Source organism: Pieris brassicae, chromosome 5, assembly GCF_905147105.1.
Source record: "Pieris brassicae chromosome 5, ilPieBrab1.1, whole genome shotgun sequence".
NCBI lineage: Eukaryota > Metazoa > Arthropoda > Insecta > Lepidoptera > Pieridae > Pieris > Pieris brassicae.
In genome coordinates, this window is record NC_059669.1 from 3,279,873 (window position 1) to 3,302,363 (window position 22,491).

The 22,491-nt window shown below is 31.8% G+C and overlaps 1 protein-coding gene and 1 long non-coding RNA gene across 4 annotated transcripts in view; one reads left to right on the forward strand and one right to left on the reverse strand.

The window, feature by feature from the left end:
* LOC123710439 (collagen alpha-1(I) chain) overlaps nucleotides 1-10,768 on the forward strand; it is a 47,701-nt gene extending 36,933 nt beyond the window's left edge. For both annotated transcript variants that reach the window (XM_045662310.1, XM_045662309.1), the window contains exons 19-24: nucleotides 4,829-4,951; nucleotides 5,141-5,271; nucleotides 5,744-5,923; nucleotides 8,854-8,997; nucleotides 9,274-9,354; nucleotides 9,624-10,768. In XM_045662310.1, coding sequence (XP_045518266.1) covers nucleotides 4,829-4,951; nucleotides 5,141-5,271; nucleotides 5,744-5,923; nucleotides 8,854-8,997; nucleotides 9,274-9,354; nucleotides 9,624-9,690 — 726 coding nt within the window. In that variant the 3' untranslated portion in view covers nucleotides 9,691-10,768. The remainder of the gene's footprint in view (nucleotides 1-4,828; nucleotides 4,952-5,140; nucleotides 5,272-5,743; nucleotides 5,924-8,853; nucleotides 8,998-9,273; nucleotides 9,355-9,623) is intronic.
* Nucleotides 10,769-17,058: 6,290 nt separating this feature from the next.
* On the reverse strand, nucleotides 17,059-21,010 carry LOC123710093. 2 transcript variants are annotated; one of them, XR_006753798.1, is made up of 4 exons: nucleotides 20,850-21,010; nucleotides 19,311-19,436; nucleotides 18,801-18,926; nucleotides 17,059-17,324 (listed from the first exon to the last, which is right to left on the reverse strand). It is a non-coding gene; the product is annotated as an uncharacterized LOC123710093 (long non-coding RNA). The 2 variants fall into 2 exon arrangements; XR_006753797.1 differs by having other exon boundaries at nucleotides 20,812-21,010.
* Between the last annotated feature and the right edge of the window lie 1,481 nt (nucleotides 21,011-22,491).

Below are 22,491 nucleotides of genomic sequence, written 5' to 3' on the forward strand. Positions count from 1 at the left end.
CTCCAATCGTGCGTCGTAGCTGACACACACACTTTTTTTTTTATATATAATAGGGGGGCAAACAAGCGGAACGCCCAAAAAGGGCAGTCATCGCAACCCATAGACACCCATTTTTAGTGGGTGCGTTGCCGGCCTTTGAGGGTGAAGTACGCTCGAATTTTGAACATTTGGAGGTCGTATCTCTCAGGGAAAACCCCTACCGGGATTTCAATTCCACAGTTCGCTAGTAACATTAAAGTTGGGTTTGTTTTTCCGGATGTGGAGTTCAACCCGTTCGATTGAAATGGATCAATACAAAAATATCTTGAAGCATACAACGATTCTCTACTAGGGCGATCATTTGCCTGTAACCTGGATCTTTCAGCATGACAATGACCATAAACATACGGCCAATAGCGTCAAATTGCGTTTCCTTAGCGAACAACGTATATCCGCTTTAGACTGGCCATCAAATAGTCCAGATTTAAACCCGATAGAAAATCTATGGTGGATTGTTAAAAAGGAAGTCTCAAACAAATGTAACAGCAATCAAAACGAACTATATGTTGGCATTTGTTGAAGCATGGAATTTAACTCTCAAAGAAAATATATCAAATTTATTAAACCAATAACACGACGTTGCAGTGTTGTTATTGAAAATTAGGGATACGCCACTAAATATTAATTATAACTATTGGTAGAATGTGGATAGTAGCTATTTTAAATGACAATACTAATTCTAAAAAAAGTTGTTTTAATACCTTTTTGTTGTTGTTTCTAATTAGTTGAACATTATTGTTCATATTTTAAAACTGTTTTAAATAATTTTCCGTTATGTAATATTGAAACTGCACTTGTGTAATGGGATCAATGATTTTTTCTAATAAATGATAAATCGTGGAACATATTATTTTCCTACTTTTGTCTTTTGTTAACATAGATAGTAGTTAGATAGTAAAGCACGCGAAACGTCGGAAGAAATTTAAAATTATGTAAAATAATTATAAATTTATAATAATACATAGCTTCAATCCGGTAAAAAAGTGTTTTCTTTAAATATTATTCTCCTATTTATTGTTTAATTTAAAAATAAAAACGATTGCGGTGAAGTATCTTACATTGAAGGACCGTTAGTAGTGTTTCTAATTATACGACCACCACTGTATATTATATAATAAACAACCCTTTAAATCCATCACGTGCTCCGTAACGTGTAAATGAAATTACCAGCGAAATTAGTTTTAGACGTAGTAACTCTCAGTTTCAAAGCTGATATGAATAATAAGAACAAACTACTAATTTAATTTAAATCTGTGAATTTGGCGTAAACCGCACGCGACTCGTAATGTATTACAATTTTCGTAATTTCCGCTTCTAACTCGACTGGTTTATGTGGTTTCAATATATAGTTAATTGGAACCGTGGCTAGATAATTGAAGTGGCATTTTGTAATAACGAGAAAGTGATATAAACGGCATTTGCTTTGTGTTTATGAATTAAAGTTAATTTTAATGCATCTGTCAGATATCAGTTTTCATATATATTTTAAAAACGAGTACGTTGAGTTTGAGTACGTAATTTTGTTGCGTTTTTACTCATATATACATATGCTAATTGTGATATAAAAAATGCATTTGTAATTAAATTTAAAGCATGTCCTCGTGTTCAACAATCAGTTCTAACAATAACTATTATTACTTTATATAATACCAGATACTTTTTTTGTCTCACCTATTACTACAGATATTATTTTTATATTAATCAGCTTTCAGTTCAATCAGGTTCTCTACTGACATAAAAATATCCACTTGTAATTAAATTTAAAGAATGCCCATGCAAAAAGTGGCGGAGAGTTTATTGCCAGTTCTTCTCTTCCGCTCTACGCCCTTGATATGAGAACTGTCAATAAATAATGTAATCCAAAATCTAATATAAAATTAGAAGGATATATGTTTCTTTTTTAAGGGTCATAAGTGTATGATGTTTTTTGAATATACATAGGGCTTCCCTATTCGTGTATTAGTTCATTTTCTATCAATAGATATTTCACAGTGCCGATAAAGTTTGTAAGCCTCGCTGTTACTCCAGTATCATCCAACAAAGCCGAGCTGAATTTTTAACTTAAGGATTTTTCTTACGATAACGGGCTGATCCTTGAAATGAATTTTCTGAAGACGAAGGCAGATTTTATGAACACATCCTCCATTCTTAGAAAATCCAGAAGTTTCAAAGATTTATTGCCCTTGTTTAGATTTAAGCTGGAAAGATAATATTATGAATAAATAATAATTCACTCTATACGGTCTACAATCCTCAGACTTAGGAGCTTCAAGAGAAATATATTTATAACGTTATTTAAAATTGATTTTTGTGACCCTGAACATTTATATGACACGTACTGTATATACGATGTATAGATAATTTTATTTTATATTTTATTTATAATTGTCGAATATTTGACTTTAGGTCCTCTATATACCCTAGATGGGGAGAGGGAGTTCAGTGTACTACACTGGCCTGATTGGCCCGGGCTTATTAGACCATTTCCCGGCTGCCTCAGCCTCAGTCTGCCTGAGAAACATTAATCAAATATTTATATTTTAAAATATACAAATTGTGTAATTAAGTTCCCTAACTGGTTAACGAGCGTGTCGTATAACTTGATTCTATGGAATCTATACCCGACGAAACTAAACAAGATATGTTCTATATACACTATTACGGGATTTCAAAAACAAAGGCGAAACCAATTTTCACTTATCATACGAGTATGTATATACGTTTTAAAAACGCTACAATGTATCGTAACTGGATATATTTTTTAAACCATTTGACTGGTGGAGTCTGTGGTTTTCTTACGTTTCTACTTACCAGTATCCCCAAAGGATTTTACGGTAGGACCATGTGCTAATTGTGACATAAAAGCATCCATTTGTAATTATTTAAGATAATTTTGTTGAGATTGGTTTTAAGAATAACCCAGTTTTAAAAACTTTACATTCAGGAAAACTTCTCAGAAGAATCGACTAAGTAATGGCGTCTTTAGCGATGCAAATTACGACTATCGTTGCAAACTTCCACATACTACCTTAATTTTTTTTAGAACGTAAAAGTAAAACGTTTTTTAGTAGTTCTGTCAGTACTCCTTTCCCAAACTGGAAATATTGTAAATTAACATTGGTAGTAGTAAAAACCAGGTAAAAACAAATAATTTTATTGTTTTGAATTCTAATCCTAAAACCTAATATGTTCACAAGAAGTGAAACTACATACTAGAGCATCGTTTATTGAAACGTAAACATAAAAATCAAATATACGGTATTAAAAAAAAAATAACCTACATAGTAATAATAATAAAAAGAAAATTAAAACAAATTTTGGGCCCTATGGCAGTGTACCTTTAACGCTGGCAACATTTTCTCGCTGTATTGCGATACTTATTCTTTGAACAAGGAAAGACCAGCTCTGGAGGCACCGGTACTATCTACGAGATGCCAGATAAAATCTTTAATTAGCGCCTGTGCACTTTTACCCCACGGCTCAAGAGTCTTTACTCCAAAGGAAATAACATTGAAGTTGGTGGAAAGACTCTTTATATGTTAGCCGTCTATTATTTTAAGATACATACTTAGTTTATTATAATTTATATATAACGTAAAAAGCTACAGATAGTAATAACGATTATATGAATATAATAAAAAATACGTAGTCATCACCGCAACATAACTCGAGAAATCACTTGAGAATAAACAAAGGTTTTTCCTACAATAAATCCACATCGAAACAGTCCCCAAAGATTATACATTTTATCTTTCTGTTTTAACATAACAATATGCCGTACGCATTGATAAAGAAATATTGCAAACATAAGATCTTAGGTGATAAATAGTTTATAAACGAGCAGACATGGGAATGATAATATTCCCAAGGATTCGGCCCCGGCTGATAATTGTATCTAATAAGTATATAAATGAGGGCGCAGACACATCACACTCTCCATTTACACGGAACTAATAAACAGACTTACAGATACATATCAATATACCTTGTAATAACAATTACAGCATCGTAAGAACATGGCGTTATGCTCGTAAAATATTATTTAATCACATCTCTCAGGTAATGAAAGGATTATAATTAAATTGGTCCCGAAGAACGATTTGATTCGGTAAAGCGTACGTTGTTTCGAGCCACTTCAAGAAAAATCTTACGTTAACTTTTAAATGTTTTTATTGCGGTTGTATATTCATATGAAGCTTAATTTTAACCGAGATCAAATCCGTGTGCCTTGTACGAACACGAATTGCCTGCATAATTCGCCAATATTTCGGGATTTATCTAAGTATGACACTAATTATGAGAATGTTGCTATTTTCCACCTCGGCAAAGAGGATGTGAGGAAATATTTGAAGAGGCAGAAGGACTTTGACTTTGTTTAGGTGTAGCAATTTAGTTTTTCCTTTGAAATATTAAGTATTAACTGGCGTTTGTTTAATTCTCTTTTTTATTTCTTTTTATCTATGATATAATGTTTTAATTATGTTTTCTGTTTCATATATATTGTTTCTCTATGCAATCTTTTTTAGCTTTGTAAATTGTCTAACTGTTTTGTTTTATAATATGTATGGTAGCTACAAGAATACTAAATCACTGAATACAATTTGATCCATCGCCGCTAATATTAAAAATCCAAGTGTAGAATTGGCCTATATATAACCAATTTTGTTTCACCAAAAACACATAACCAGAAAAAAAAATCTGATAGAATTCCAAATTCCATTGAATATTTTATGTAACTACAAAAGTTAATATCGTAAATGTGATTACATTTCGATCTTGGTTCAAACAGATGGGGTCCCTGTTGGCTGTACACAACTCACCTGGCAACGGGCCCACTCGAACGCCGCTACAGAATATTCTAGAAACTTCTAGTTTAGTGCATCACAAGAGTCCCGTGGGAGAAGGCCCAGTGGTATGTAATTTGAAAGCAGAATTAGATTTTAAAAATATGTTAGCAAAGTTTTTGAGGCTGTAGTTTTCAACACGAATTTTGTTTATCTTTAGTAAGAGATAATATTTTCTACGTGAAAAATAACTGTTTTAATCACCATTATACAAGTTCATTACAGGATCAACATTGTTATTTATTATGTTTGTGTAGCTTCGTCTAGCTGCGTTGAATGAACCTCACACGGGTGACATGCACGGAGTAAGCAGCACCAATTACGAGTGCCACAGACAAGCACAGAGAGCCGGCCTCGATGGCACTTTCCGTGCTTTCATCTCTTCAAGGTAAACTCGCCAGTATTTCTTTGTATTAACGAGTCAATTACCTTTACATGCTTCACCGACGGATAGCAAACAAAGTTGCAAAGATTTAATGAACGCGGAATCTGTTCTTGAACACCGATACATATTCATTAGTTCAGGCTTTATACGGCCCTGTTCTTTTTCTTTTGTCATTATACAGTTTTATATATAATTTATGATAATCTGTGCAAAAATTCTTAACAGAGTTATAGAAAATTGTTTCCTGAAAGTTTATAATTTCCAAATGAAATTGGATCTTTAATTATTCATTTTCGTTATTAAATTAGATTTTGTTGTGTTTATATTTTTATACATATTTTCGCTGGAATATCAATAAATTGAACAGCTTACCATATATTAGTATCCACAGATTACCAATCATATTCTAGTATAATTCTAAATACTTCGTTGGTATTATAATTTAGATCTTTAAGTGTGTATCTGTTATTTTTAGGGTACAAAACATAGATTCAATAGTGAGTTGGGTTGATCGTGAAATACCAGTTGTGAATATACGCGGCGACGTGCTGTTCAACTCTTGGGGAGAGATGTTCGACGGTTCCGGTGCATTATTTGCTCATGCACCGCGAATTTACAGTTTTAGCGGGAAAAATGTGTTGACTGACCCTGGCTGGTAAGTATTCGAAAATTTAACTTGACATTCGTTGTGGTTTTGGTTTCTTTTTTTTTTAAATAGGCGGCAAACGGGCAGGAGGCTCACCTGATGTTAAGTTATACCGCCGCTCATGGACACTCAATGCCAGAATGGTATATTTGATGTATTATTTTGTGAACAAACATAAATCAAATAATTACGATTGTACTGTGCCTTCTTCTCGTATCATTAAAACAGCGCTAAACAGAGTTAGAACGGAAAATATAATATAATAGAAGATCGAAAACATATTTCAGAGTATTTTGACGCTTTTACGATAAATGCGGTAATCATAAAATTAATCTACTAACTTCTTTAACTGAATCTATAAGAGACAGATTTTCAGAGTAAATTAAAATCCGAATATGTACTTTTTTGTGTTTATGAATAAGGGTTATATGAATATGTGCCCGAAAAGCATCTTCATAATTCTTATTACTTTAATATCATGTATTACGATACTAATATTTTAGATACATAAATGTTAACAATCAGGTAAAAACATGTTGTAAAAATGTATGTTTTACTATTACATATTTGTAAAAGCCTCAATCAAACCAACCGAGCAAATGAATGATCTCATAACAGCTAGACTTTGAAAACAGTTCATGTAACCTAATTTCTATCGGAATGGCTCTTGCTTCTAAGAGGCATACTGTAATTTATTCCATCATCCGTTTCAAAGGATGTTTGACGTGAAAGCAAAGGTGTTTTGTAATTAATTCTCTGTTGGGGATTAAGGTTGACTGACGTTACTATTAATTTAGCGTTGAGCGGAAGTGGAAATAGATGGAAAATTAACTATAATTACGAATTTAATGCTTTATTGAAAACATATACGAGTACGTTCGAACTTTCACATTTAGAACTTTTCAATAATTTTTTTAAAATTCAGTTTTTGCTTTTGTTACAAAACTAATGTGTGATCGAAACATTATACAGCAAAGAAAATCTAAAAGATACTTCAAATAAAAATTAAGTACCAAACGCTTGAAAATTATACAAATTATGCTCTGAGAGTAACTATTTTCCATTTCTCATTCCATTTTATACCCTTAACCCGACCAAAATCCCAGACTGGCGTACGTATTATTATATTCATGAAGGCGAATTTCGCTTACAATTTTATGATGACCCAATTTTGGAAAGTAAACATTGTACCAGTATAATTTCTACTTTGATTATATGTTATAGAAGTTATGACTTATGTGGTACGTTCGTGTAATGTGTGACATTACTCAAAGCGTACTTTGAAATATTGCGTGCGTTGATAGGAGATTGTTGTGAAATTACACAAAATATAGGTTTTGAGGTTCATTTGTTAGGTTTATATTCAATGAAGTATCTTAGCTATTGTTGTAATAAACTCATTATAATTAAAATACCAGTCTCTTTTACGGGATTTTTATTGCGTCAGCGGCTATATGCAAACAAATCGTATGTAGTAATATTTATTTATTTTGTATTCATTGTCCCAAGTGGGGCAAAGTGCATCTAGCTTAGAACACTAACCTTTTGACTCTCTGGTCGGCAGCTCTAGCGACTTAACTCCAGGTCATTCCAAATTATTTTGCCTCTACAATGATGTTCGTTGCCAAGTCTGTTCTGGGCGGCTACGTTTTAATTTGTCTTGGGGATTCCAGTCGAAAACTTGCATGTTTCATATGACTTGGAAACCTGCGGAGCGTGTGCCCACTATTAGCGTTTTATTTTGATTTCTTACAGTAACTTAATTCTAATGCAATATACTTATATCTAATAAAAATATAAACTAAACACATAAAACCTATATGGTATAAAAACAAAACAAGAGAAACCTTAAATCGTTATGTATCAAATTATAAATTGTAGCAAAATAGGAAGGCTAGGTTACCTACATATTAACAACCATCTTATTGTTTTGTATATCAACCATTTTGAATGGTTAACACATGCATATCATAATTCAAACAGCATTTGAAATACTAAATTTTGTTTTCCTAATTAATGTATCCTAGCATAGAAACATATTATTTTATTAATAACTTAAATTTAATAATAAGACGTAACCTAGTAACTCATCCCTTGTAATGTTTAAATAACTTTATTTCTTATTACAAAAAATGTATTTTACTTACGTGAGAAACTTAATATGTATATACGAACGAGATATACGTCTCCATTAGCCGTCCCAACTTCAGCCTACTAGGCTAATTCTGATATGTATCTTTAACGCCCTTTTGAACTGTAATACGAATTCTAGATGGTAATTGATTAAATAATTGCACACCCTCATACTTAATAGACTTCTTCGAATAATTTGTACGCGGCTTCGGCAAGATAAGCAAACTCGCTCAGCGAGTATTGCGTTTAGTGGTATGTTTTAATTTTTCAAATGACAAGGTACTATAAAAACAATCAATGGCGCTACAACCTTTTAGATCTGGGCTTCAGATTCTGTATCTGTTTCATGATCATTTGTTAATCGAGTGTTATGCAATAGGTGATCAGCCTTCTGTGCCTGACGCACGCCGTCGACTTTTTGGGTCTAAGACAAGCCGGTTTCCTCACGATGTTTTCCTTCACCGTTTGAGCTAATGTTGAGCTCACATAGACAGAAAATCCATTGGTGCACAGCCGGGGATTGAACCTACGACCTCAGGGATGAGAGTCGCATGCTGAAACTACTAGGCCAACACTGATAAGCTATTATGGAGAGAGTTATTTAATTTTTTCATTAATTCATGATACAGGCTATAAACATATAGTTGCTTGATCGTCTTAATTTTGGTTTCTGGGTAGTTTTTATTAGTCTGAGTTAAAAATTGTACCTACATAATGTAAAATGATATTAACTCATATTTAGATTAATACGTTACATAAGGAAAGGTTTGGTAGAAAAGTGTTTGAACATTATACACTGTCCACAGGACACAAAAAGCAGTATGGCACGGCGCAAGTCCGAACGGTGAACCAGCGATGGATGCCTACTGTGACGCATGGCACAGTAGCAACCCAGAGAAGTTCGGCCTTGCCTCCTCACTGCGCTCCAATAAATTGCTAGATCAAGAGACGTGAGTATTACATTTATATCGATTTTTACTTGGTATGTTGGAGAAAAGAATTTTCATTTGTGGACTACTTTCCGTAACGACCTCTTATATTAAAAGTAAAATATATGCTTTTGGATGGAATTTCTAGCCAATTTATTATTAAGAATAAATTTATTAAATAAATAAAAAAAATATATTTTATAATAAAATGGGAATGTTTGGTTGACTACTTCACTTACACGTATTTAAATAGTTAAAGACGAGGACTTCAAATTGTTTTTTTTTATATTTCTCCAGATATTCGTGTAGCTCAAGGCTGATCGTATTATGTATTGAAGCCACGCCCGTTGACACAGCCAGAAGAAAAAAACGATCCAAGTATGTAAAAATGTACTAATTAATACATTTTTGTGTATCTTTATTTCCATCTGTCGTATTTAATAAACTCCTACCAGAATATTTCTTACGCTTCTTATTTCAATAAGTGCAAAACAAATGACAATCATGGCTGTCATTCATCTTTTGTTTCGCAAACAATAATAATAAAACGAGTAATGTAGAGGAAACGATATACAATGCATTACTTCCGGTTCACCATTAGCATAATTCATTTCGAAGGAAATAATGAAATTCTTTCTCTCTGACAGGTATCGCACAGACAAATTGCATTTTCTGAAAGACATCGAACAACGGAACGAAACTAGAATTATATAGATGTTGAATTTTTATTTATTACATTGTTGTGTTTAAGGAAAGATATTCTTAAATAACAAACCTTTAGTCTTTGATAGTGGATTTGTGGGACTGTAAGATTCTATTTTTATTTAAAAAATCAAATAAATATTGTCTATGTCTCTTATTAGAACATGATATAGAGAAAACCTTTCATTGGTCACATGTTTGTTTGAATAGGTTCCAAAACTTGAAAAATAATCTATAGTTAGTCCCTATAAAATCTTTGAAAATGTGATCCAAGATATAAAATGAATAAAAATCATAAGCTGTCATGCACATTTTTGGCTATGAAATCTTCAGTGAAAATAGAAGGTTCTTAATCATAATCTGTAATTCACAAATTTATTGAGAGTTATCCAGTTAACTTACTGTGTTTTTTTAATGTATTGATATTGCACAATCGACATGTTAGTAACAACTTATGTATAACAAAACACGTGTTACTATATAATGTTGTAGTTTAATGGATATTTCATTCAAAATGCGAGCATTCTTGTGATCTAAAGAAAAACATGGGGAAGAATCCTACTTAAAATCAGACGTGCAGAAACGGCGGACATGAACTTGACGGAAATGAACACTTATAAGTTTTCATCACAACTCTAAGTAATAATTATGTTTCGTATTATCTTTACAAAAAATGAGTTTTTATGTTTTCATAGCTAATTTTTGTAACTTTTATGTTATAGTTATATTATAAGATTTGGTGATTAATCTTTCTTTAATCACAACAGTGAGTATTTGTGAAGACTGTAAATATTTTATATTGTAGGACTTATCAGCAAATCCGGTGGAGCATATCGACAATACGAATCGCTCTTTAATTTATTAACACTGCCTCCGACTACAGAAATTTTAATTTATTTCAGCTGTTAATGTAAGTAATGATAAAAAAAATCAATTAAAATTTAGAAGTATTTCTTTGATCTAAGATAATTAAGCTTCATTTGTGCCAAATTCATTTACAGTTCAAATCCTAATTTGTAACCGGAAAACTATAAGTAGTCTTATATAGAATTTTGAATATAATATCGTATTTATCTTTTCCTGATTTCTTCATTTCCTTCACTATTTGCAACGAATTTTCATGTAACTTTTAAGTTATTTTTCAGACAATTATTAATTACAAGAAACTAGTATTCGAGTTGAAAGTTTCAGACTTATAGCTCTAGATTTCGTGTAAGTTTAAGGTCTTGTTTTGTCTCCGCGGACTCGTGTAGTTGAAAACTACTAAATGAATGTTCCTAATATATCAAACGATTTGTTTTAATGCTACAAAACGCTTTGAACTTTGCGCATAATTCAATTGCTTTATGGTATTAACCCTAATAAGTTTCGTGAAGAAATTCGGGCTGTCAGAGAAATTGTATCAAAGGATATAGAGGCTTAAAGACACAGTTTGAACATTTATTATTTTGTTTTAATTTTACCGTCTCAGGCATAACATTATTTGAATATGAGGGACGTGACTAACTCTAGGCCTTGCTGCTTAGAACGTAGTATCGGGGTATACTTAAAATCATCAGATAGTTCGGCTTGGATGAAAGTATGTATCTTAAACTTTTTACTGAGATAGAATAACAATGTACATGTATTGAGGTCATTGGCACCATTACCACCACCATTCTATTAAAACAAACACACGTTTTACTATCTATATATTCTTCCCTATTAGGAGTCTAATGCTTTGATACTACGTTGAGTAGGGAGCATGTTCATTGCTGGGTGTGCTTCCAAACAGGAATTCTTAAATCAATTATAAGTTCCAAACTCATTTAAAAATCTTTTCTCCGTAAAATAAAGGCTAAAGTCAATAAATCGAAATTGTGTTAAAACCTGTAAATACGATAAAATAGCCGACGCAAAGTAAATCTGTAGTCGGAAGCGAGTTTTCCCATTTATATTATAGTCATTGTAAAAAGGTCGCTTTAATAAACTTTCACCTTTGAGGTGTCCTTGTCAGCAATCGCGACTATCATTATTATGATACCATTAATTAATTATTTAATTCACTAATTATACCAATAATTAAAATTGATACGCTCTGGTAATTGCGATTGTTTACATTGTATTTAGGTAATAATGAATTTTGTGGTTTATTATAAGAGACTTGAAGGTTATCCAAACTTTTCAAATCACTTGATTAACCGTATCATTGTAAATATAACTTAAATTGCATTTATTACGAAATATTACCTTAAATGTATTATTTTAAAATAATTTGTAAAATCTTAATTAGAAAATTGTTATTAAATTAAAGATAATGTGAGAATCTTTGGTGTTGTTATTAAAATAATTTTAATTTATTGAATTTTATTTTATTGCTTCTCTGCAACTAAATGGTCTTTGTTAAAATGCTAGACGTATTTGATTATGTATTGTTTTCGAAATAAAATACATTATTAAACTGATTTTTATTATTTTACCCTATCGTTAATATCAAAACCTTGTTCTAGAAAAAATATATCCATCTAGATTATTATTCCTACATTCATCATCGTACGGCGTTGTTATTAATAATAATAATAACTTTATTCCTAACAAAATTGATCTAACGCTAGTTTGCACACTAGGGAGCCCGGATATTGTGAGTCGCTAGATTACAGTGGTACATGGTGGAATATAAGTTAAGTATGAAAATCTCATCAAACAAAAAAATTATGTAACACTTTAAATACGTTGGTGTACGAGTATATGAATTACTGTACAGTACTCCCAAATTAATAATGCGTATACAGATCTTCGCCAGTGGTTGTATTCCTGAAAACACCCAAATCATTAAATCGTAACAGCCCTAAACAATGCACTTGTATTTGGCACCTTGTTCAAAAGAAATAGGTGTCAATATATGTGTTCACAATCGAAAACAATTTTCCGAATTCCGAGAATACGACCACTGGCGAAGATTTGTATGTGCATTATTAATTTGGGAGTACTGTATGTGCGTATGGTTGAGAGTTGTTATAAGCCTACTCTGTCTAGGTTAGCTTTTACTACCACAGAGTCATGCCAAAACATAGTAGCGGCTAGCATACACTATATTTTCTAAATATAGCTTAGTGATATTAAAATGCTCGAACTACCATTTTTTTGATTTGGTTGGCGATATGATAAAACATATGAATGTCGCCAATATTGACGGATTGTTATAGTATAGAAGACAGAAATTCTATTTCTAGATATAATAATGGAATGGCTTTAACCTTGATCGTTATGAAAATTTTAATATGGGTCTTTTCCGTGAAATTTTAATATGCTATCTTAATTCAATAGTTATGACACAATACAAAAACAATTGCCGAATTTCGATAAGGAGTTCTAATAGCGAATTTTTAAGTTAGCCTTTCATAACAAGCAATAATGGATACATAATGTTTTCAACGATGTTTTGCTACAATCGTACAAATCGTCAGAGAATCATAAATGTATTGGTCAGACGAAATTATGTACAGCTCTCATCTTTTAAAGACATCGAGAACTATATAAACTAAGTAAAATTTTATAATAATAGAGGGCTCAAATATAAAAGTATTTACTCCAACTTCGAATTTGTTCCCTTTGGAGTCGGGACTCTTGGGCAGTTGGGTTCAAGTGCATAGTCGCTAATTAAAAATTTAAGTTGGTGGCTGATAGTTGGTAGGTTGGTACCGAAGACCCCAGAGCTGGTGCTTTCCTCGCTCAACAGATAAGTATCGCAATACGGAAAGAAAATTCTACCAGCGTTAAAGTTAAACTGCAACAGGGACCAAACTTTTTAAATTTGTATTATTTTTTAATAAGTACGTTAAGCAAATTGTAGATATTTCATTGTTATGATTGCTAGTAAACATTTTATTTTTAAACGAATAGCTCCTTTTTGTTTTGTTAAATTTTAAAAATATGTTATTTACATCATTATAAGGTTTTTGCAAAAATTAAACATTCTCATACCCGCTTCTTTTAAATAATTCAAAGTGACGAATAATTGTAATTTAACAAGGGACTGAGATAAAAGAATTACATTTTTGCGGGAAGTTTTTACAACATATTTACAATTTAAAAGGGTGAACAAACATAATAAGGACTGATTTCATTACCCATCCCGCACCCATCAGAATAATTATAAAGGATTTGATATGAATTAATTTGCTTGAATTAATTTCCGGGTGTCTGTCTCCTTGTTGCTTTAAAATATCCTTATGAATCTCGCAACCCTAACCAATTAGGGTTAAATTATTTGTGACTTAGAAATATACTGAATAATTTATGTCATATTGGATAGTGTGATATGTTTAATTTATAAATCAGTCCGAAATGTCGACGAATGGTTTTATTATTTCAAAAAAAATAGCTTGCTGAGCGAACTCTGCGTTGGTCTTTTAGACAATATTTTAAGAGAGTTTTTGGATTCTAAACCGGAAAGGCTGTAAAGAAACCCATTATATTATAGGTGTATGTTGTTCATCATAAAGGACTAGTGTTGGCCTAGTGGCATCAGCGTGCGACTCACATCCCTGAGGTCGTAGGTTCGATCCCTGGCTGTGCACCAATGGATTTTCTTTCAATGTGCACATTTAACATTAGCTCCAACTGTGAAGGAAAACATCGTGAGGAAACCGGCTTGCCTTAGACCCAATAAGTTGACGGCGTGTGTCAGGCACAGAAGGCTGATCACCTACTTGCCTACTACTACTTCGATTAACAAATGATCATGAAACAGATACAGAAATCTGAAATAAAAAGGTTTTTGCGCCATTGATTTCTTTTAAGAAATGTTTATGGTTTGGTATATTATGGTCAAAGCCCCAAGTCACTGTTAAGAAGCGCGGCATCTAAAATTAAAGTAGCTATGATGATCGCCAACTTTCGAAAGAAGAAGATGAGAAATGAGCAAAACCATATTCAATAACTAATTTTAAAAATATTAATAAACAAAGCTGCATTAGGTTCTGATTATGCAAGAACGGCGTTAAAATATTAATCTTCGTTATAAAACCGAGGCGGGACGTAAAGGAGAACGTGCCGGTCGTGAAATTAAAAGGGATTCATGGAAAATTAAAGGTATATTCTGAGGTCGAAGTATGAGAAATATCCTGCTATCAAATTCATAATAATTGCATAAAGATATTGATTTTGTGGAAGTTTTCTTTGTAAAGTTTGGAAAGATTAGTTTAGTAGAATAATTGTAATAAAAGTGACTATGTTGCCCCTGAAGTATTGTTCACCGCTTCAAACGATTTATGTTGATATAATATCAGATTTATCGGAATTATCAATTATTAATTTATTTTTTGTCATAATTTGCATACCAAATATTTGTTGACAGTAATTCAACCAGTAGGTGTCATATCGTTCATTACAAATATTATGTCTGTTATTAATAATATTTATGATTTTATCTTAATAGTTATATATATATTTTGTAACCCTGTATCAATTAGAAAACAGACCGTGGCAAATTTTGAATGTTGTTCTGTTACTATATGAAGTCACCTGATTTTAGATCTCAAAATTATATGACCTCATTCTTCAACAAATTTTACTTAACTGCTATATTATTATACGTCTAAAAACCCGCACATACAGTAACTAAAAGCAATTAACTTTCATTCTAATTATACGCCGAATTGAGCTTCGCCCATACATTTCATTACTCACATACCCGTTTATAAATATTGTTCATTAAAATTCCCAAATTCAACCGGTCAATATTTATTTTACCTAAACACGTACACTTATAATTCTTGTAAATTGTGGGCGAATTCTCATTAAAATTTTTCATTTCGAAAAATGCTATGCTTGTTCGTAAAGGTCCTGATTATGTTTTGGCATAACTCCTCGACAGTCAAAGGTGTACTAGCATCATCAACTGTCTGACGTGTTTTGTTTAAACCTTAGATGAAGCCAAATAATACATAAATAAAAATAAAAAGCTAAACGCCGTGGCTCGGAACTACACGAATCTGATAAGGTTATAGGGACAACCTGTGCAAATAATAATATGAATTGCCAATCTCAATAGAGATTAGCCGCTATCATTCTAGACTTGTTTACAACGTCTCTTTTAATAAATATATAGATTCCTACCGTTGCTTTTATAATAAACTTCCACAGAATATAAGTTGTAAAGAAATAATAGAAAATGCCGAGCAAGCTGCTTTTTGTTCCGAGCTTTTGCTGACTTTGTGACAAGTCCGACAATTCCCGTGACAAAACCAAGACATGCAGCGAAGTAAGGCTCGTACAAGATTCACTTTACCTGTTTTTGTTCTATATTTTAAAACCTTGGTTCGAGCCTTGCAAAAATTTTATTGTTTTTCTCTTTAAAGGAGCGAGCGTTGCCTTGAAAGTAATCGATTAAGCAGATGTGTAAGATTTATGCCCCGGAGGATGTTATTATAAAACGTTCTTAGTATAGTTTATCCAAGTGTTCCACTTCCCACGAAACAATTAATGTTTTTCGCTCGGTGCCTCAAAATTACAAAACCTTAAACATAAGGATAAGATTAATAAAAATAATATATTATAATTGGCAATATTTGACATTATAAATTGTTATTTTTGATTCTGTTAAGTGAGTAGTTTTTGATTAAAAAGGCACGATAGAGTTGCACCATTCACAGACACAGTACGTTTTACGTAGTATTTGTCATAAGTAAAACAAATACTCATATGTTATGTACATGAAAGTAAATGCATGAGAAAGTTAGGATTAGGCAGGCTAAGGCTTCATGTAAAGGCTAACTAATCGCCCATTTAACAATCAATTAATTTAAGTAAATAAAATCTATGAACGTTTTGTGCCATGTGACAGACTGTAAGGGTGTATGGCAAATTATATATTTTTTACAAGTTATTAAACTTTATAAAGCTTTTTAAAGCCATTTTTATAGAAATGACTCTCAATAACACTTTATTTTTCAAATATCCCATTGAAGTTATTTATATACAAAGTCAAGTTATTCCATACAATTCGAATATCGTGATAGTTTGTGTAACTAAAAATGTATAAAGTTTATAAATTTCACCGTATTTAAAAAAAAGACAAGGAAGTTGTAAATTCAAATATCTTGACTTGTTTCTTTTATAACAATTTGTCACGAAGGTAGCCTTTCACGATACTTATCTTACTATTATTAGAAAAAATATTTAAAATACTAAAGTATTATTTACCGACGCTATTTTGTAGCAGTATATTACTGTAAATATATGAACTAATACATAGTATTTATTTGCCAGGAACGGATCGCTTTTCAGTGATAATCCATAATCCATATCCAATACGACTTTAATAGTTTTAATACAATACAAATAATGTATTGATATTTAGTTAAAAGTTGATGTAAAACCGGCGGAACTTTTCTGACATTGCTAAATCTTTCATATATTTTTGACAGTGTTGACGACGACTGACTATTTATTGGTTAAATTGTAAAATAAGAAACCATTGCTAGAGCGCTCGCATGTGCTTCGCTGGCCTTTTAAGAATTGGTACGTTCTTATTTTCAAGGACCCTAAGGTTTAATGGAAAGACGGGCAAATGTAAATCCCAAGCAAAATAGCTATCGCCATCTCGAATAGTGGAGGAACTGCATACTAAAGCGTTGAACTTCCAAATAGCCACAGAACAAACACTGAAAATAAATATTTTATTAAAATAACGCCTTTTTTTTAGTTTATGGATAAATGTTTAACCTAAATCGTAAAGGACTAATAATAAACAAATTCGAATCGCTAAGTAAATATAAGTTCTTGTATAATAAACGGTTGTTTTTATAACATTCCGTTGCGTGCTGAAAAACAATTTCGATGGATTACATTCTGGGATTATACGTACTAGCTTTAAAAATTGCCCATAAGATTCTATATTTAGAAAATTTGCATCGCCTCGATTGTATTACACCGTAATATTGAAATCGAGGCATATGTGGCTAAATTATATGCATAGCTCTGGTAACAAAAAATCTATGAATTTCAAAATTATTTCGTACAGAAACAACTACACATTTACAAAGATAATATATTTTCTTCTGAAACTTCTACTCTACATTGTTCTTTGATAACTCTAGAACAACTTGTTTTTGTTATAATATTGTAATGAAGCTGAATGTGTTTGTGAGTTTAGCGCGTTGAAAGTTTTGTTACAGAAATTGTTATTATAAGCACAATTTGATCTATTTACAAAGAGATTTATCAGACTTAGAAAAATGTTATTAGACTTTAATCCCCTACTTTAGCTGTGTGTACTCCGCTGAAATATTTGTTTGTATATATTTGAACTACGGAGACAACAATCGGCAATATATTTAATTCTAAATATAATGAGGGGTAGAACACACCACATTTCTTAGGCATACAGCTTGCGTCATGAAAGCATGGCCTGCAGTTTGATTGGAGTTTGCATTACTTTCCACCTATTCTGCATATGATTTCACAGTCTTGCAAGCACTAAGGGCTGAATGTTGTGTCTGGTTGTTGATGTATGGTAAGTTAATTACGAAGGCCACAGCGGAAGGTTTAAAAAAACAAATATTTTAAACTAATTTAATTTAACGGCTAAACAATCGATGTTAGGAATTTGAATGCACAGAAAATATCAAAAGATTGAGGTTCCACGAGGCAACAAACACTGACCGCGGACTACGTGACGCACGTGTAATTGCAGTGCAGGCACGTAAAATGCAGATGCCATGGTATAGGACTACATAACAAGTTTAACTTAGTATGAAAATAAATAAATAGAAGACCAGTAAAAGTGTTGATACTTAAAAGGCTGTCACCGGACTTGCTAGGATTGGAGTTTCCAATGAGAGTGAAAGACAATTTTTTTTTAATCATATTGTATCGTACACGAACGCTTGTCAAATTAATTCTTTTTAGAAATTGTTTTATTTAATATACAAAATCCAAACAAGTATTTGTATGAGACAGGAAGTAATATAAGAACCTCGGAGAGGGCTACCGGGCCACTCTATAGACAAGTGTAAATTATTTTGTATAAAAATAAGGCGTCGAAACGCAAAAACCAATACTCAAACTTTTTAGGCCGTAACGTCTACCTAAAATGTTCGAAATATTAAAACTCTGAAAAAATATAGAGTAGGAGTTACCTTTCAATACAAAGGTTTCGCACACATGCATCGGAACGGAAGTGTGCGATTGGCTTGTGTAGATTTTCTGTATCCTTCGCAAATAAAAGGCTCGACTGTATATATAGTTCTGAATGTCAAATGTTCCTGTAAAAAGGTGACAAAAGAAATAAATTAGAGACCGCGTGTTAATTGCGGGTGACAGCACCCTATATATAGATAGACAGGTATGCAATTGTTTTTGAACGGATCATAAGATTGATGGACGATTGTTCATATTAAAAAGGGGGAGACTTGTGTGACGGTTTGCATTGAATATACTAGATTAAAGTTGCAGTATTTAAAAAAATATTTTACCATTGGAATCGTACATTATCCCTGATGAAAAAAGGCTATAGAATATTATCAAACAAGTTAGGGATCCTTTTAATATAACCCAACGTTAAAATACCTATATCGCGAATGCTGCGGAAACTATTTCCAATATATCTAAATGTACCACAGTTTAACGAGTCTATAAAAAAAAGTTACCGATGCAATACGATGCACAGCATGGTATGACGGTTGAAGCCACAGAGTACAACGAGTAAATATATAAATCTTGGCGTAATATTAAAAAGGAAAAGTTGTTAGCATTTATCCATACTTCTGTACCGCCTGTAAAAAATTGCATAGCAAATGCCACTTGATCTTGATGTGCATTTATTATGTAATAGTTTAATAAATGCACAGCAAGACAACAGACAAATTTGTCAAAGATCGCGAGTAGTACGATTGAATTTCACTATGTAATTTTAGCAAAAAACATTGCCAAAACATCCAAAGCCTTATTCGAAAATGTACCTAAAATAATTTCACGCAAGAACAAACTTGTTCATTCAAATAGGTTGTGCGACTAATGAACTAGTTTAAAAAACAACAAAACAATTCCCTCTAAACTGAAATCAAATCAAATGGTCCATTCGACGTGTGTAAATCGAGAGGAGCCATGGTAGTTTGCTCCTCACGCGTCCACGCAAATTGGATTACATCACGATGAAAGGGTTAAAATGTTGTCGCCGAACGAATTGGTAGTGTCAGCGCTTAATAGTCGAATGGTGAAAATATTGGATAGTCTATCGCAATAATAATAAAGCTTTGTCCCTTCTAACACTTGCATAACAATAATATTTGAAATTCGAACACACTTTTAACATCGAATATAGAAACATTAAAAATAATGATTTCATTACTTATACATAAATAATATTTAAAATTCGAATGTTAACTTTAAACAATATCAAAACTAAAATACAAAGACACAGCAATTATATTTGAAATTCGAACATACTATCTCATGAATTTTAGCAATCAAACACCACCCAGTTCCCATAATCTTGAAAGACCCTAAGTCGGATTATGTATAAAGCATTTCGTAACAACATATTTATTACGTTATCGATATAATTATATACAGTTTGTAAACGAACGGTGCAGTATTAGAAATACATTGCTAGTATATTCGAAGTATTCAGTATGGTAATTAAATCTGTAATATCGTAATGGTGAAATATGTTAATAATTTGGCTCAAACCTCGTACAGGAATTTCTGAAAGGAATATATTAGTTCTAAATACTCTTATGGTTATCTTTATGTGTAAATCTGATATTATATATAGGATTTATATTTGGTACGTGGTCTTAGAAAATGATTATGTATATGTATCATTTTTCAAGTAGCGTAAGTGTTTTAGAACATTTTCTTATATGAATACATTTAGTGTAAATAATTTCTTACTGTTGATTGTTTTCGAAGTGCGAACACATAAGTTTTATTTGTGAATGCTTTTTTGAATGGAACAAAGGGATATTTGAAAAGATTTTAAAATCAATTCATATTTTCAATTTGTCATTATGGAACCTATACAATGATTTTATACTTTTAAGTATTGGCTTAATTAATTTAAATTAAACATAATAATTTCAAAAAACTGCCAAAACGTTTTTCTAGGCAAGGTGTTCAGTCCACCAGAAGATGTACCCTATGACGTACCACGGCAGTAAACACGTAAACAAAAGTAAGGTTCCTACGTTTAATTACACATATACACATATTTTTTTTCGATCAACAACAGTCTCCGACGAGATTAAAATCCAAGATTGAATCAGATTTGCAACGATTTTATTTTCTAGCATGACTAACGTACAATAACATATTTTTACAAGTTATTTTACTCCATAACGCTTTTTAGATTTATGTTTTATAGGATTACATCAATAACACTTTATTTTTCATACTGTGAAATATTTATTAACATTTATAATAAAACCCAATAAGTATAGACTATACCAGATATTGCTCGTGGTTCGCGTGAAAACGGGACAACAACTATTATAATTATTGATTTATTAAGAAACAAACAAAAACATCCGTTTAACGAAAACATCAAAATAAATAAAATATAAAGTCAGAGTATTAGATGAATAATACAATATTAAGGAGATCACATATAAGAAGACAATGAACATACTAATAATTATAACAATGAATAAAGAGTTTACTATGTGAATAACTCAACTCAAGTAGTTTACATCTAAAATCATTATTAAAATCAGTTCGTAAGTTCCAAAGATTATTAACAATCACGCAGCTTACACAAGACTTTATATCTACATATTTTTGTTTCCTAAACGCATAAGTAAACAGTGCAAATTTATATGTAAGCCACACCTACAGTCTACACACCTGGGCGGCTTTCATTGTTTATTTTTATTACGAGAAACGAATTCATGCCCAAATAAATGTTGAGCAAGAACTGTGAACGTTAATTAAGTTCTTGGCTTTTACGATCCATGTAACCTAATGAGAATTTGCGGGAAACGGAAAATTTTGTCGAACGTCAAATTTGTATGGATTGACGATTAAACAAAAAGTGCATTACTTCTATTTTGTTGTATTGTAGCAGCTATCTTACTATAAGTTATTTTTGTCTTTAAATGTAAACAATTATTTTGTATATTTTATATAGAACAATATTGTCGTTGCCCTTGTAGAGAGGGCAGAAAGTTCACCTGACTGGCGGGAAGATTCACGCGGTTTAAACAAACCTAATTCAATTTTGTTCAGAAATACGTGTGGTTAATTCTAAATTTGTATTTAGAATGCTAAGTGAATTCTTTGGGGACATAGTAATTTTAAAAAGTAAAGTTGATTATTTTGGTTAGGTAATATTTTCTACAGATACGTCTATATATGATATCAGTTTTGTACATATAATACTAATGTATGTGTTACAACTACTGAGGCAAATACCGAGGGTATTTGCCTCAGATTTATCTGCCTGTTTTCTTGATAATATTTATTTAAAGGAAATAAGGTGTTTACTCAAACACAAGCCGTTATTTCTTAACGATGTTATCCTTTAACGTACGAGCAGGTAATTATTACGCAGGCATATCATGATTGACATGAAATTGCAACGCCGACCTAAGAGTAGCACGGCTGGGAGTTTTAATACTGTTCTTATTGCAGTTTATCGTCAATATTAATTGTCATAACATATCACGAACAGAACCACGATTCAATAGAATATTACAATAACATATTCATCGAGCTATAGGAAGTTACATAGAAAATGCAATAGAATAAAGTAACGAGCGCGAGTAACTGTTTCATTTATTTCAAGAAACATTTGTGTCGAAAATCGCATATAGTTTCCACCTGCCATTCAAT